The sequence below is a fragment of the Budorcas taxicolor genome, chromosome 10, assembly GCF_023091745.1.
Source record: "Budorcas taxicolor isolate Tak-1 chromosome 10, Takin1.1, whole genome shotgun sequence".
Lineage (NCBI taxonomy): Eukaryota > Metazoa > Chordata > Mammalia > Artiodactyla > Bovidae > Budorcas > Budorcas taxicolor.
In genome coordinates this window covers 23,052,083-23,069,714 of record NC_068919.1, presented here as the reverse complement: position 1 = coordinate 23,069,714, position 17,632 = coordinate 23,052,083, and the positions used below count along the sequence as shown (strand labels likewise).

The 17,632-nt window shown below is 43.0% G+C and overlaps 3 gene segments (V, D, J or C); all 3 read left to right on the top strand.

Moving 5' to 3' along the window:
• Nucleotides 1–286: 286 nt before the first annotated feature.
• On the top strand, nucleotides 287–875 carry LOC128054449 (T cell receptor alpha variable 18-like). The segment is given in 2 exon segments: nucleotides 287–332; nucleotides 466–875. Coding segments are annotated over 2 exon segments (456 nt in total).
• A 6,008-nt stretch (nucleotides 876–6,883) lies between these two features.
• Nucleotides 6,884–7,437, top strand: LOC128054681 (T cell receptor alpha variable 18-like). The segment is given in 2 exon segments: nucleotides 6,884–6,929; nucleotides 7,055–7,437. Coding segments are annotated over 2 exon segments (429 nt in total).
• A 1,904-nt stretch (nucleotides 7,438–9,341) lies between these two features.
• On the top strand, nucleotides 9,342–9,965 carry LOC128054680 (T cell receptor alpha variable 19-like). The segment is given in 2 exon segments: nucleotides 9,342–9,399; nucleotides 9,646–9,965. Coding segments are annotated over 2 exon segments (378 nt in total).
• The last annotated feature ends 7,667 nt before the right edge of the window (nucleotides 9,966–17,632 follow it).

Sequence of the window (17,632 nt, the reverse complement as noted above, 5' to 3'; positions counted from 1 at the left end):
CTCCCGTATGTAATCCCACAAACTGTTATCAGGAGGGATAGGTCAGACTCGACTATAGTGCAATTTTCATGATCACCACCAGAGGGCGGGGCTTCCTTCAGATGCAGGTCCTCGTATTCAGGAGCTGGTTTCACTTGCCTACTTTGTAGCCACAAGACAGAATATTGCTGCAGTACAGAAAGGGGCTCTCAGTTTCTGAGTGAGGAGCTTCTGTAACATCCAGAGGGAGACTAGATTTGTTAGACTGGTGTATTCCAGGGAACAAGGATCGTTTTCTTTTGGGAAAATGCATCCTGTCACTCACTCAGTTCTTCTGATCATCTTAATATTCAGTAAGTAACATTTTATTCCAAATGTTAATGATTTTTCACTTTCTTATACCTATAGGTAAGTTTTATTTTTCTTCTCGGACTGAAAACTCTCCTCCTGTACATTTCTACAATGACAAAGCGATTTTTTTTGTAGGAGGGACCAATGGTGACTCAGTGAACCAGACAGAAGGCCCAGTGACTGTCTCAGAGGGGGCTCTCATGACCCTGAACTGCACTTACCAGGCCACATATTCGAATGTCTATCTTTTCTGGTACGTCCAGCATCTCAACAAAGCTCCTCAACTCCTCCTGAAGGGCTTAACAGCAGACAAGAAGGTAGAGCATGAAGGTTTTCAGGCCACTCTTGTTAAGAGTGACAGGTCCTTCCACCTGCAGAAACGGGCAGTGCAAGCATCAGACTCGGCTGTGTACTACTGTGCTCTGAGTGACACAGTGACACAGGGCTGCGGGGGAGCCAAGCACAAACCCAGAGTGCAGATGGGGCTCTGGCTGTGGGCAGCCCTGCGAGGGGGTGTTGTTTCTCTCTCCAGTGTGTTCTGCTAGAGGTGTTGTCAAAGCACTTCCAGGTCTGCTCTTCAGAGCCAAGGACCTATGAATTCTTGGGTTGCCCTACAGAGAGGAATCTGGAGCAGGACAGTGCGGAAAGGAACCTAAGAGCTTTTCTCCGGAAATGCCTGTTTTCAGCCCATCGACATCCCCCCAGATAGAATCCCTTAAAGTGAAGTAAACTCTTCAATGACAATTCAGATTATATATGCTGAAATATTTCACAGTGTGTTAAGGAAAATTCCAGGGCACATTGTTGATGGATGACTGTGTGACCTGGAAGCTAGTCTCTGGTTTTTAAAATTCAGGCCAAGATTGTGTATCCTGCTGAGTTTCACCTGCAGACACTCCATCTTCAGTGACTGGAGCTTTATTCTCTCTTTCCTTGACTTTTCCATCCCTTCTGGTTGCTCCAGAAATGCTGCTGCCGAAGTAAGTTCCAGGAGGAGAGTTTCTGACAAGATACTCCTGTCAAGGGCCCTGTGGATCAGAGCAGCCCACTCTGTAAATATCGCAGGTGTTGTGTTTGTTGTTTGTATTCAAACTAGGTACAGGATAGTCTCTTTGCTAATAACCTCATCTCAGGGAAATGAATGCCAAAGAATGTTCCAATTACCATACAATTGCACTCATTTCACATGCTAGCAAGATGATGCTCAAAATCCTTCAAGCTAGGCTTCAGCAGTACATGAACCAAGAATTTCTGTTGTAGAAGCTGGGTTAGAAAAGGCAGAGGAACCAGAGCAGATCCAATATCTGCTGGATCACAGAAGAGCAAGGGGATTAAAAAATCTACTTCTGCTTCATTGACTACATTAAAGCCTTTGACTGTGTGGATCACAATAAACTGTGGAAAATTCTTAAAGAGATGGGATACCCAAGAAACATGTATGCAGGACACGAAGCAACAGTTAGTACTGCACATGGAACAATGGACTGGTTCAAATTTGGAAAAAGAGCACTCCAAGGCTCGATATTGTCACCCTGCTTATTTAACTTACATGCAGAGTCCACCATGCGAAATGCTGGGCTGGATGAGTCACAAGCTGGAATCAAGTTTGCCAGGAGAAATATTAGCAATCTCACATATGCAGATGGTACCAGAAAGCAAAGAGAAAGTAAAGAGCCTCTTGATGAGGGTGAAAGAGGAGAATGAAAAAGCTGGATTAAAACTTAACTTTGAAAAACTGAGATTATGGCATCTGGTCCCATCACTTTATGGCAAATAGATGGGGAAAAGTGGAAACAATGACCGATTTTATTTTCTTGGGTTCCAAAGTCACTGCAGATGGTGATTGCAGCCATGAAATTAAAAGACGCTTGATCCTTGGAAGAAAAGACGTGACAAACCTAGACAGTGCTAAAAAGAAGAGACATTACTTTACCGACAAAGGTCCCTATAGTCAGAGCTATGGTTTACCCAGGAATCATGTGTGGATGTGAAAGTTGAACCGTAAAGAAGGCTAAGAGGCAATCTTGAATCTGGAATTCTGATGCAGTCACCACCGGCGGATTAAACCTGCTGGAATACTGAAACTGAAGCTCCAGTTCTTTGGCCACTTGATTGCGAAGAACTGATTCACTGGAGAAGACACTGGTGATGGGAAAGACTGAGGGCAAGAGGATAAGAAGGTGACAGAGGGTAAGAAGGTTGGATGGCATTACTGACTCAATGGACATGAGTTTGAGCAAATGCTGGGAGATAGTGAGAACAGGGAAGCCTGACGTGCTGCGGTTCCTGGCGTCGTAAAGAGTCAGACATGACCTAGAGACGGAACAGCAGCAAAAGCAGGGGAAATTAACTCACCAGTCAGCCATATTTCAGACACGTGGGATAAGTGTTCATGTGCTCTCACAATAAGCTGTCTTGGCAGTGGAGTGGGCTTTTCACCTACTCCAGAGACTAGGAGAGGTTACCACCCACTCGCCAAGCAGGAGCGTCTCCACACTCCTCTGCTCACGAGCAGGGATGCGGAGCCTCTTTGGTCACTCTCTGTGTCTCTGCTACACTCCTGCCCGTTGCACAGAGTGTCCCCTCATCTTTTCAGGCTGAACGCCTGTCTGCGACTTCCGGGAGCAGACTTTCTGGAAGGACAGTGGTGGGCCCAGCAGGTGGGAAGACATGCATGTTGACTGCGGGGCAGGCTGTCAGGTGTGGCCAGGACACTAATCACTGTCATTTCATAATTTATAGGCGTGTGTGCATTGTGTCTGGTGCTCAGTTGCTAAGTCTTGTCTGACTCTTTGCAGTCCTGTGGACGGTAGCCTGCCAGGCTCTTCTGTCCGTGGAATTTTCCGGGCAGAATACTGGAGTGGGTTGCTATTTTCTCCTTCAAGGGATCTTCCTGACCGAGGGATTGAACCCTCATCTCCTCAATTGGTAGGCAGATTCTTTACTGCTGAGCTACTGGGGAAACTCAATTTATGGACACAACTACTTAAATGCAGAGTTTAGTAGTTATAGCAGTTTTATGGTCTTGGCAGATGTAGTTACCATCATCACTTAGGGTGAATCCACACCCACCTGAAGGTACACACTGCCTTCCTCCCTGACATCCTAGAGTCCTGCACACTGGGTGCTGGCCACCTGAGCACTGGGGGTTCAACAGCTTAATAAAGAGGCCTAGAAGTGGAGAGGGAGATGAAAGAACAAAGATAAATCTTACCGGTGGGGGAAGAAGTATTCTAGCAGGTTTTATTCCCCTGGTGGTAACTGTATCAGCTCTCTACTTCCAGTCTGATTCCTCATTTCATGTATTGGGGTCCAGGCTAGTGGGAGTACAGACAGGGCATAGGAGATATATATATATTTGCTGAGCAGGTAGCTCCTCAGTCAGCTGAAAGCAATTTGAGATAGGAATTTTATCTGATTTTGGTTTCCGCATTGCAGACAACCCTGTAAATTTCCAGAATGAATGCTGGAAGCTAGGGATTCCTGAAAATGCACAAGAGTTTAAGAGAATCTAGGTGATCTGCGGAGCCAGAGAGTCCTGCCAACATGATAACTTCAACTCAAGATGCTAATTTTAGGTGGAGGGTTGGTTCAGTGAGTAGGACTCTGCACTCACATTGCAGGAGGCTCAGGTTCAATCCCGGGTCAGGGAACTAGATCCCACATGCCTAAAATAAGACCTGGTGCAGACAAAAAACAAAGAAAAAGAACAGCTCAGCAAACAGATGTGCATTAAAAGTTATCCCAGTTTTGGTAAGAACTAACAAAACTCATTTTAACAGGTGAGAAAGTCTCTGTAGGTGAAAAAGGCCCATTTGAAGAAGACTGTTCTTGAGTTCATCTGACTGAGTCACAGCCATTGTTACTGGATGGACAGCGCGGCCCTGAGAGCCCGTGTCAGGCAGCCTCCCAGCTGTCTGCAGCCACACGCTCCCAGGCCTTAGAATGGTGTATGTCAGCAAAGAACAATGGCAACAATTTTTACCATAATATAGTCAGATTTTGCATAAAATAAACCCTATCCTAGAGAAAAGAACAAGCTATGAAATGACCCCATTAAATCCTCTGCTGGGTTCACTTCACTAGAACAAATAATTGCACAAGAAACTAGACAAAGAGGCTGGCAGACACCGAGCAAACAGTTCTTTCCAGTGAGATCCCTGAATCCCTAATAAAACAAACAAACAAACAGAAGGCAGATAAACACCACACACAGGCCTCAGGAATGAAGAGTGCCTGGCTGATGTATTAAGCATCTAAACTTGACATTCTAAAGAAATGCTTAGTTGAATTAAAGCAAGAATGTGACAAGAGGTAAAAAGATGCTTCAAGAACCAGGTTACCTAAGTAGGGTCACCTGTTTCTCATGAGGCTAGGGGTGTAAGATGGCTTCTCATCCAAGTAGGGTCCAGGGCCCCAAAGGAGGCCCCTTCAGGGAGGTTTACCAAACTCATTGAGTCTTCTCTCTTTACTTACAGATCAGTACTCAGTCCAAGATTCACAGTGACGCCTCCCCCCACCTCTTTGCCCTCATCTCTCTCCCTCTCTCTCTTTCGCCCACATCCCTCCTCTCTGGTACACTGGTCCACAAATTTCTAGGTTCCTCAGGATCCCCAAAATATTATCCCATCTCACAGTGAGACAGTTGGGCCATTTTTGTTAAATGCTTCATGCACTGGTGCCTAGAAGCTGCCTCCGTGAAGAAGGGTGGGTGATGTCCTGGCTCATCTCACCTGTTTTCCTCATCTCTGTGCCACCTGATGTCCAAGATCCACAACTTGTTTCACATATTTTGTCCAGTTTTCTAGTTGGAAGTCAACTCTACCTTTATCAGTAAAAAGAAGTAACAGCAATTTACTTTTTAATTTTACAAATATGACATTTTATGGTGGATAGGGGTAATACCCTGCTCATTCAACCACACATTAGATGAGATCTGCCTTGAATGATCTGGTGGCTCAGATGTGCAAAGAGTCCACCTGCAATGCGGGAGATGCAGGAGACTCTGGCTCAGTCCCCGTGTTGGGAAGATCCCCTGGAGGAGGGCATGGCAAGCCACTTTAGTATTCTTGCCTGGAAATCCCGTGGACAGAGGAGCCTGGCGGGCTATAGTCTCTAGGGCCACAGCGTCAGACACGACTGAGAGCTGAGCAGAGGGCAGGGCGCAGGGCCGTCACTGGTCACTCAGCCGCACGTTATCTGAGACCTGACTGAAATAATGATTCCAACATTACGCAGCATTCCAGCATTCCAGCAGCAAGTGGGCTGTGTCTTGGGGATGAATAGAGCGAATCAGGTGAAGGTCTAGGGAGAGGAGGGAGCGCTTTCCATGCAGAGGGGTCCTTTCCTGACCCATGAGAATCATGGACACATATGTAAAGAAAAAACCCTCTCACTATTCTACCTAAAAATTGTTAACTGGCATTATTTGCAAAGCTAGAGATACCATACCACACAGAAAATCATGGATGTAATAATGGAACGTTTCCCAAAGCATGTTTGTGTTTAGGACTCTCCTCTTAGAGTCCTGTCCCATCCTCCTGTGTGCACCCGACAACCATCATCAGGAGGACTAGGCCAGGAGCAGGTCAGAATGAGCACAGTGAAAAAGCTGGCTTTAAACTAAGCATTCAAAAACTAAGATCATGGCATCCAGTCCCATCACTTCTTGGCAAATAGATGGGGAAACAATGGAAACAGTGACAGACTTTATTTTATAGGGCTCAAAATCACTGCGAATGGTGACTGCAGACAAGAAATTAAAAGACACTTGCTCCTTGGAAGAAAAGCTATGACCAACCTAGACAGCATATTAAAAAGCAGAGACATTACTTTGCTGACAAGGTCCATATAGTCAAACCTATGGTTTTTCCTGTAGTCATGTATGGATGTGAGACTTGGACCAAAAAGAAAGCTGAGCGCTGAAGAATTGATGCTTTTGAATTGTGGTGTTCAAAAGAGAGCCCCTTAGCTCTTGAGAGCCCCTTGGAATGCAAGGAGATCAAATCAGTCAGTCCTAAAAGAAATCAGTTCTGAATATTCACTGGAAGGACTGATGCTGAAGTTGAAGCTCGAATACTTTGGACCCCTGATGCGAAGAGCCGACTCATTGGAAAAGACTCCGATGCTGGGAAAGATTGAAGGCAGGAGGAGAAGGGGATGACATAGGATGAGATGGTTGGATGGCATCACCGACTCAATGGATATGGCTTTGAGCAAGCTCCGGGAGCTGGTGTTGGACAAGGAAGCCTGGCCTGCTGCTCTCCATGGGGTCGCAAAGAGTTGGACACGACTGAGTGACTGAACTGAACTGTCAGGTATGACTGTGGTGTAATCTTTAAGATCACCACCAGAGGGCGGGGCTTCCTTCAGATGCGATTCCGTTTTGTATTCAGGAGCTGATTTGACTTGCCTACTCTGTACCCACAAGACAGATGACTGCTGCTATGCAGAAAGGGGTTCCCAGTTTCTGAGTGAGGAGCTTCTGTAACATCCAGCCGGAGACTAACTTTGTTAGATTTGATGTTTCCAGGGAACGAGGACTGTTGCCAGAATGCTTTCTGCCACTCACTCAGTTCTTGTCATCTTCTTAATACTTGGTAAGTAGCATTTTATCGTAAAACGATTTTTCATTTTCCTGTGATAACAGGTAAGTTGTATTTTTCTTCTCTGGCTGAAAATTCCTCCTGTACATTTCTACTATAACAAAGTGATTCTCTTGTAGGAGGGACCAATGGTGACTCCGTGAACCAGACAGAAGGCCCAGTGACTGTCTCAGAGGGGGCGCTCATGACCCTGAACTGCACTTACCAGGCCACGTATTCAGATTCCTATCTTTTTTGGTATGTCCAGCATCTCAACAAAGCTCCTCAACTTCTCCTGAAGGGCTCAACGACAAACCAGAGGCCAGAGCATGAAGGTTTTCAGGCCACTCTTGTTCGGAGTGACAGGTCCTTCCACCTGCAGAAACGGGCAGTGCAAGCATCAGACTCGGCTGTGTACTACTGTGCTCTGAGTGACACAGTGACACAGGGCTGCGGGGGAGCCGAGCACAAACCCCAGGGGAGCAGGAGGCTGAAGTCAGGAAGAGGTGTATTCTCTCCTTGATCAGAATTTAGTTTACATTTAGAGTTTTTCAGGAAAACCAATCAAGCTCAGTCTAATCCTAGAAACTCAGTAGGTTGGAAATTGCTCTACAGGGATAAAAGGGTGGATGTCAGTCTTAGAGAAGACCCAAGCTCCAATCCCCAGAAGCACCCCTGTTCAGCCGGAAAGATTCCTCTCTTTTCTAGACTGACTTTTTTTTTTTTACTTTATTTTACTTTACAACACTGTATTGGTTTTGCTATACATTGACACGAATCCACCACGGGTGTACATGCGCTCCCAAACATGAACCCCCCTCCCACCTCCCTCCCCATAACATCTCCCTGGGTCATCACCGTGCACCAGCCCCAAGCATGCTGTATCCTGCGTCGGACATAGATTGGCGATTCGATTCTTACATGATAGTATACATGTTACAATGCCATTCTCCCAAATCATCCCACCCTCTCCCTCTCCCTCTGAGTCCAAAAGTCCGTTATACACATCTGTGTCTTTTTTGCTGTCTTGCATACAGGGTCGTCATTGCCATCTTTCTAAATTCCATATATATGTGTTAGTATACTGTATTTGTGTTTTTCTTTCTGGCTTACTTCACTCTGTAGACTGACTTTTTAAAAAAATCTATTTTTCTCATAAAGTAAGATGGATATTAGATGCCACAGAATTAATAATTCATTTAGAGAAAAGAAATAGATGGTTAAAAGCTGCATCAGCTGAATCATAATCATAAACCAACACAGAGGTACCAAGCAAATCACACACCAGTCTGCATATGGCTGAGACATAACGCTGTTGAGGTGCTGTTTCCAGTGGAAGCCTTTGAACTGGAGCTGCTGCAGCCGTGGGATGAAAAAGCGTTTGTGACTTTTGAGTGGCTGTGTTTCTTGTATTATTCATCTGTTTATTTAGTTTTGGTGCAGCTGGGTCTTTGTTGCTGCACTCGGGCTCCTCCAGCTGCAGTGAGTGGAGGTCACTCTTCACTGCAGCGCGGGGGCCTCACACCGCGGTGGCTTCTCGCTGCAGAGCACAGGCTCCAGGGGCGCGGGCTCCAGCAGAGGCGGCGTGCGGGCTCAGTAGGTGCGGCGCGCAGCCTCTAGGGCTACATTTCTGATAGGAGGAAATAATACATGGTCTGGTGAGCTCGTACTCATTTTGACTAAAGGGTGGATATTTAAAAGCAAGATTATCTTAGCACGCATTATTGATAACTGTTCGACACATACAGCTGGACAAAGGTTGTCCACCAGGAAACTTGCTACGATTGTGTTAAACAGACAAGGAACTTTATCCAGTGCAAATTTCCCCAGAAACCCATGCCTTGGAGGGTAGGAAGAAAAGTGATGATGATTGAGAGTAAACAGTTTTATCTTCCTGTATGAAAGAAAAACTTGCCAGCTTATTTCACTGTAGATTTGGGCTGCAGATCCTTCCCCCCAAAAAAGAGCTATACAAAAATGGATGACTATTTGTTCTCAGAGGTCACTATAATCATAATAAATTGTTTTTGTCACAAAACGTATGTTTATCCTAGATGCATGAATATGCCTGCAGCCCTGATGTAATTGTTGTTAATTTAATTACAGCATGGCAACCCACTCCAATATTCTTGCCTGGAGAATCCCATGGACAGAGGAGCCTGGTGGGCTGCAGTCCATGGAATCACAGAGTCAGATATGACCAAGTGACTTTCAAGTCTAAATGGGCAGGTTACAGTCACCAAGCACATCAACGAGCCACGGCATGACACAGGCAAGCTGACGTCAGCCAGTTACGCTTCCTGCTCTGGTGCAGAAGCACCTCACAGCTCAGTCACTGTGCATGTGCCTGGCAGGCACAGGTCAGGCATCTCCACCCGGATTTGAGAGAGAACACAGAGCATCTCACTCAGAGGAAGAGCGTCCAGCATGGGGCTCCCTGGCCTGCTCAGAGCTGTCATAGCCTCTGTCTGCCTTGGTAAGGCTGGTAAGGACGACCGCAAACACTCAGCTCTGCTCAGCTCCCATGTGTAGAGGTAGGGCAGGTTATTATTGTCTGTTGGGGTTTAGGAGAGTTGGTTAACTGGCAGAGGAATGAGAACTCTTAATCCTCTGTTCCTTGAAGCCCTCTGAGTTCCCCCAGGAGAATCAGCCTCTTCCTTTCTGTCTCTTGTTCTCTCTCATATATATATACATACATATATATATATGTATTTTTTTTTCTTCTTTCTAGGATCCATCATGGCCCAGAAAGTAACTCAGAATCGGTCAGAAATTTCTGTGCTGGAGAAGGAGGATGTAACCTTGAATTGTGCATATGAAGCTAATAGTTATACTTATTATTTATTCTGGTACAAGCAACCACCAAGTAGGGAAATGATTTTCCTTATTCATCAGGAGTCTTACAATGAGCTGAATACAACAAAAGGTCAGTATTTTTTGAACTTCCAGAAAGCAATGAGTTCCATCAGCCTCACCATCTCAGACTTACAGCTCGAGGACTCCGCCGTGTATTTCTGTGCTCTGAGAGACCACAGTGATGCCGCTGCCTGAGGGAGCCCCACAGAAACCTCAGATGTTAACATGTGGAGTCCCCCAGCTATGAACAGCTTAGTGAGATTCTCGGTAACGACAGGAGAAGGTAGAGGGGTTAGAAGTGAAAACCTCACTGTAAGGAAAATGCTATCTTTGGCTCAGAGAGCATATCTTAAAGTGTCATTCATCAAAAATATCTTTATCTTCAATTCTTTATCTTGCAGAAGATTGTTTGCCAAAATTAAAAAAAAAAACTTTAAAACAGTGACTTTATTAAAGTATGAAATTTGGCTTTTAAAAATTCAACAGAATTTGACTAAATCTGCACCTGAGTTGTCAGAGTTTTAGGTTCACTGCACAAATATTTATGCATTGCTAAGTCTGGCCATCATGTGGATCTGAAATATCTCTGAAAGGACACTTCTTGGACCCTCCCTGTGCCCTGCCTCACCTGTGCCGTGAATGACTTGGAATGATGTGCACAGAGTAACTGTTACCACAAATCTTCACCCCAAGGAGAAATGAAACCCTACAGTTTGCTCAGAACTAACCTCATCACCTGGTCACATTCCCTATGTGTGATTACAAAGTTATGTATGTGAAAGGTAGAAAAAAGAATATGCAAAGAAGAAATGCTAAAAACAAAATAACTCACCAATTTTACTAGTCAAAAAAAAAAACTCTATTAGAGATTCATACCTTATAGGATATTTCTAGTCTGAATTTTTACCTGACAGTATATTGTGAATTAATTATTTCACAACATATTTACAGGTCAACATCACACGTTCTAATGGCAATATTCCAATGTGTGATTTTATCATACTTTTGGGCTAATTCCATTTTACTAGCTTTTTAGATTGTTTTACTCACTGTAGTAAACAATACTGGAATAAACACAAAGGTATTTGGTGGTTTTCTTGACGACTCCTAGGAATTTAATAGGAGTTTACCATTGAATCTTTCTGATGTGGCTCCCTGCTCATTTCTGTGACCCTGGAGAATAGAGCATTTTCACTCTGCAATTACTAAACAGTCATATTTTCCTTGTTTCACAAAATTCTTTTATACGAAGGCTTTGCTTCATACTTTAGTCCCAATTAACTCCAGATGGCTTCCATTTTGGATGATTCCGCACCACTCATGTGCAGAGTAGCTGGCGTATAACATCTAAAAGAGTTAAGTCTCTGCACTATTGCTTGGTGATATTAGGTGGGAATTAACCTAGTGGATTTGCTTTCATCTGGAGTTCCAAAAAGGAAGATACTCTTCCTTGTGTAAGGATTTTCTATCCCTATTGTACAAATAACAATAATCTCAATAAAGAGCAACTTTCCAGAAAAGAAAGTATAATTGTGTGTGTGTGTGTGCAACGCACATGTGTGTGAAGGAGAGAGAGAGATGAGAGAGAGACAATAGACTTAATAGCTAAGTCATCAAGCAATTAACAGTTAGAAGAGTTGAATTTTGTAAAACGTATTGGAAAGAAGGAAGTAAAGTCATCTAGAGACCAACTTTTAATGAAGAAAATAGATGTAAGCAGTTTCAAGGAATAAATCAAACACGTGAAAGAAAAAAATGTATCTTAGAATTGACTCTTCGCAATCCCATGGACCATAGCCCGCCAAGCTCCTCTGTCCATGGGATTTCCCAGGCAAGAATACTGGAGCAGGTTGCCATTTCCTTCTCCAGGGAATCTTCCCGACCCAGGGACTGAACTCGCATCTCCTGCATTGGCAGTCAGATTCTTTACCACAGTAAAGTGAGAGAAGTTGTCATTGCAACCTAACATGAGCTTCAAAATCCTCCAGACTCCAGGGGAATATGTCAAACTCTCTGAGACAATCCTTTGAATCTCCTCTAACTTGAGGAAGATTCTTAGCCACTGTACCACCTGTGGCTAAATAGTCCCTATTTATTCTAACTCTTTAGTGGATTATCAGTTTTCTCATGTATCATTATTGTGCAGAATAGGCTAAGGAAAGTTAGAGTGGCTTATATATGTTTTGCAAGTATCTTCAAGCTTGTATTGTGGTCTCTCTCCATGTGTTCTCATGTACTGCAGGCTGTCTTCAAAGCCCAAGACAAAAGGGATGCTGCAATTAATATGCTTTTGTGTATTTACATCTATATTTATAATTATGTATTGTATTTTTCAGTTGCTCAGTCATGTCCGACTCTTTGTGATCCAATAAACTGGAGAACACCAGGCTTCCCTGTCCTTCACTATCTCCCAGAGCTTGCTCAGACTCATGTCCATTGAGTCAGTGATGCCATCCAACCATCATCCTCTGTCATCCCCTTCTCCTTCAGTTTTTCCCAGCATCCGGGTCTTTTCCAACGAGTCGGTTCTTCACATCAGGTGACCAAAGTATTGGAGCTTCAGCTTCAGCATCAATCCTTCCAATGAATATTCAGGACTGATTTCCTTCAGGATTGACTGGTTTGATCTCTTTGCAGTCCAAGGTACTCTCAAGAGTCTTCTCCAACACCACACTTCAAAAGCATCAATCCTTTGGCACTCAGCCTTCTTTATGGTCCAACTCTCACATCCATACATGACTACTGGAAAAATCATAGTTGTGACTATATGGACCTTTGTTGGCAAAGTAATGTCTCTGTTATGACTATAACTGTGAGCTCCATAGGGTCAGGAAACGTGAATGCATTGTACATTACACAGTACATAGCACAGAGTGGTTACACATTAAATATTGGTTGACTGAAGAAGAAGAATTAATTCATAAAATCAACAGATATAGAGCTTCTACCCTTTGGATGCTGTTAGGTAATTGAGGATATTATTTCTTGCAGTTCATTTCTCATCACCATAAGAATACTTCTGTTTATATGTGTCATAAGTTCCCTTTCTGTTTGAACAGGTTTTCTTCATATGGTACTATTTTCAGGCTTGCAATTAAATTAAACGGTTTCCCTCCTGTTGGCATAGACAAAGCCATCTTAATCCCCTGAGTGAGTCTATAGTAAGGTATATAGACTTGTTCTCTTGTAAACTTGGAAGTCCCTCTTCACAGTGATTCTTCTAGGTTTCAGCCAATGTTAATGTACCCCTGTATTATATCTTTCTGCTTTCATCTCTAGACTTTTTAATCTTCGAATTTTAACCTCGAATATTTACTTGCTGTGGCTAAAGATATGAATCCTATTAAGCTAAGGATGGTAGTGGGCAAGGAGGGAGCAGTGGTCCAGAATGAAAGGAAGTCATAGTTACCTTAGTTCTCTTTGAGTCCCAATACTTTCCCTTTCCATCGTAATTTCCAGGGTTCAAAGGAAATGACTTTGTGTAGCAGGTATTCTCCATACACTAGATATCGCCCATGAGTACAACTGGATGGTGTCACACTATCTGTCTCTATTTACCTTTACCGTTGCCAGGACTTGTACTGCTTCTTTGCATATTTTCTCTTTCAAATCTAAAGATTTAGTTTAGGGATAAACGCTCCTACCACTGGGAGTCCTAGCCTAAGACAGGAAAAATGTCTTGTCTGTTTTTCTAGTTTCTGTTTTCAAGGCCTGACTTATTTTGATCAAGAACAATTTTAAGCTCCTGGATTCCCAACCCTTAAGAAAAATTTTAAAAAGTGTTATCCTCAATTGTAATATTTGTATTTAAAAAACTGGCATTTAAAAGACTCTGCCCCTGGGACAGTAGAAAGACGAATCACTACATCCTTGGAGAAATGAGCTGTTTGACCTTGGAATGCTGTCTGTGAAAACAAGGTCCATGGAAGCCTGTAATTTTCTCAAAAAGTAATAACAGAAAGAGGGAATTTTCATTCTTGGGACAATTTGTGAAGAATATTCTCTTCTTCAAGAAACTCATGCTCAATTATAGGAAAGAAGTTATAGACAAGAAAGGAGATTCTGACTTTTAGTCAGTTTGATGACTTAAAGATTGACAGGCATTTTAACTTTAAAGTTAAAGAAATGTGAATGTTGGAAGAGATTACAGTTGTCTTCAATCATAAGACAGATGTAACCGTTATCTGAATTTATACTAGAAAGCATTGCCCTATAATACATGATAGAGGATTTCAGAGGCGATGAATTGAGAAGGGCTTGGCTTTTCACTACAATTTTAACTTTACTCTTTAGGTAGAGAAATCACAGTAAGTATAAAAAGGAAAAGTCACAGGTTCAAAGAACAAACTTTTTCTCACTCCCCTATGAGAAGTCTTCAATCCACATTTTGGTTATGTTGCTTTGAACTAGTTACTTGATAACAGCAAATAGGTAAAGGCTGAAACAAAGATGATGACACAGCCCCTTTAAAAATTATTTAAAAATATATACATTATAAAGGTTAACTCAAAATGGATCGTGGACTTAAATGTAAAATATAAAACTATACAACTCTAAAAAAAAACATAAAAGGAAAACTTCAGGCTTGCAGCTCAGTAAATCTTAGATCTGACACTGAAAGCATGATACACTCACACACACATGCACACACCAAACTGAATCAAAATTAAAAACCTTTCCTCTGTAAAAGATGTTAAAATACGAAAAGATAAGTTACAGAGCTGGGGGTGAAAGTGAAAGTTGCTCAATCCAACTCTTTGCAACCCCTTGGACTCTATAGTCCATGGAATTCTCCAGGCCAGAATACTGGAGTGGGTAGTCTTTCCCTTCTCCAGTGGATCTTCCCAACCCAGGGATCGAACCTAGGTCTCCCGCATTCCAGGTGGATTCTTTACCAACTGAGCTATGAGGGAAGAAAACGAGCCTTTGATTCGAACAGGTATTTCACCAAAGAGGGGATATACAGACTGCAAATCAGCACCTGAAAAGATGTTCAACAATATTAACCATCAGAGAAATGCAAATTGAAGCCACAATGAAATATCACTACACAAATCTCAGTGGGGCTAAAATAAAAAATGGTGATAACACAAAATTCTGGCAAACATGTGGGAAAAACTCAATCACTCACAAATTGCTGATGAAGATATAAAATGATACGGGCATTATGGAAAATAGCTTGGCAGTTTCTCATAAAGCTAAACATGGAATCACACATTTGGATACTTATTCTAAATAAATAAAATATTTTATTCACATAAAAACTTGTACCTGAATATTCATAACAGCTTTATTCACAGCAGCTGAAATATGGAAACAACCCAGTGTCCCTCAGGGGTTACTGGCTAAGCAAACTGTGGCACATCTATACCATGGAATGCTATTCAGAAATAAAAAGGCCAACATGCTGGACACATACAGTGACTTGGATAGATCTCATGATTTTAGTACTTATGCTAAGTGAAAAAAATTTCGTTGGTTACTTCTATATAATTCAATTTCTAGGGCATTGTTGTTGTTTAGTCGATAAGTCATGCCTGACTTTTTGCAACCCCATGGACTCCCGCTATGCTCCTCTCTCCATGAGATCTCCCAGGCAAGAATACTGGAGTGGGCTGCCATTTCCTTCTCCAGAGGCTCTTCCTGACCCAAGGAGTAAGCCTGCATTTCCCGCCTTGGTAGGCAGATTCTTTTACCATTGAGCCACCAGGGAAGCCACTCTATGACATTACTAAACAACAAAATTGTATGGATGAAGAACAGACTAGTGATTGTGTGGGGTTAGTGATTAGGGAAGGGGGTCAGTGTGGCTGCAAAGGTGTGCATGGCCTCGGAAGCCTTGCTATGATGAAACAGTCGTGCATCTTGATTGTGGTGATGAACCTACATGTGATATCCATGAATACGTGAATCTGTACTTGTGTAACCTATACATGAGATATACACGAATATGTGAATCTGTACGTGTGTAAAATTGAATTAGAGCTACACACACACACGCACAAATGACTGTATGCAAAACTGGGGAAATCTAAAAACTGAAACCTGTGGATTTTACTAATGTTAATTTCCTGGTTTAGATACCATGGAGGAGACTGGATAAAGAGTACCCAGAGCCTCCTTGTACATTTTGGAAACTTCCATGAATCTATTCAGTTCAGTCACTCAGTCATGTGATTCAAAATCGAAAGTATTTAAAAAATGGCATGCGATTTCTATAATGTTCACAACTGTAAATCACCTCTTGAGCTTCATTACACATCTCTCATCCAGCTCCTGGATTCAGTTAGTGTCTGTTCTACAAAGTGCTCCTGCATTTATCTTGCAGTTATCTTTCTCATCTTCTTTCTGACATACACATTCAGAAACAAAGAAAATCTGCCTTCTAAATATGATTGTAAGAGAGCTTGCTAAGTGTGGTTAAAATGAATTAAATCACAGGATGCTAAATGGATATAATTTAGTTCAACGACTTTTAAATCACTGAGAAATTACCAAATTTTCAAATAAAAAGTCCAAGAACAACAAACTCCAAACACTGTCACTGTAAGAACGTCTGTGCTGCTTCTTCCTTCTTGTCGCTGAGTGGGTAAAGGGTCAAGTGACATCAGAGCAGTGCGGGTGAGAGCTGATGCTCTTCTTCCACATTGAAGCTGGTGGGCTTGGGGCAGAGCGTGCTGTTCAGACAAGTCTTAAGAGAGCTCCTATAAACGGTGGTCAAGTCCACAACACAGACACACGTTCAGTGACAAAATCCAGTGGGTGTCCTAGACCCAAGCACATTAAGCAACGCTAGTTTTGCTGTACTTATCTTCTGCGACCCACTCTGCCCTGCGACTTTCTGACCTGTCTGATGTCTGTATCGGAGAGCTCTTCTTTCCCTCTGCCATGATCGCCCGTTCTGTTCCTCCAAGATCTATCAAGTTCTTGACCCCGAGTTTTAGTTATGCCTGGTCCCTGAAGCCAGTCATAAAATTATTTGAAGAAATGGATTTCTTAACTTATATTCCCAATTCTCTGCCAAACAGGTTTCCAGTCAGATGCACAGCTGTTCTCTCCCTCTGCTTCCCTCAGCACTCTAGTCTCTTTACGGTCTCACTGTGAGATTCTTGTGTACCATAGAGGGAGACACAATCCATCACACCTATGCCACTGCTACTAAGTCCTTTTAGTCGTGTCCAACTCTGTGCGACCCCACGGACTGTAGCCTGCCAAGCTCCTCTGTCCATGGGATTCTCCAGGCAAGAATATGGGAGTGGGCTGCCATGCCCTCCTCCAGGGACCTTCCTGACCCAGGGATTGAAGCCATGTCTCTTGCATCTCTTGCACTGGCAGATGGGTTCTTTACCAGTAGTGCCACCTGGTAAGCCTCATTACACTGATGCTTGGGCTCAACTCCTATAACCCTTGATAGCAGTTTACCTTTAAAGTACATTCAAGGAACAATGACATGATTAAAATTGCAGGCAGAGAAGGCTTTTCTGATTACTGAGTTAGACCTATGTACTGTGGCCACCAACATAAAAGATGTCCCTCCCTCAATATTTGTCTTTGTAGGTGGCACAGTTGGTCCTGTGAGATGTTTGTGTCTGTGACCACCAGGTGGCAGTGATTCCATTCCTTTCATTTTTCCAGTGCCTTAAAAGTCAAAAGCATGACAGCTACTAGAGGATTTGCTCATGATTGGCTGAGCCCGGAACAGAAAGGCTCTCCTGTGCATTAGAGAAGAACTAAGACACAGGAGCAGCTCCTCAGGGGAGATTTGAATCATTAAGATTGCATCAAGAGTGAGATGGCAGGATGGAGAATATGCTGGAATGTGCATTCATAGTCTTGTGGCTGCAGCTTGGATGTAAGTTGCA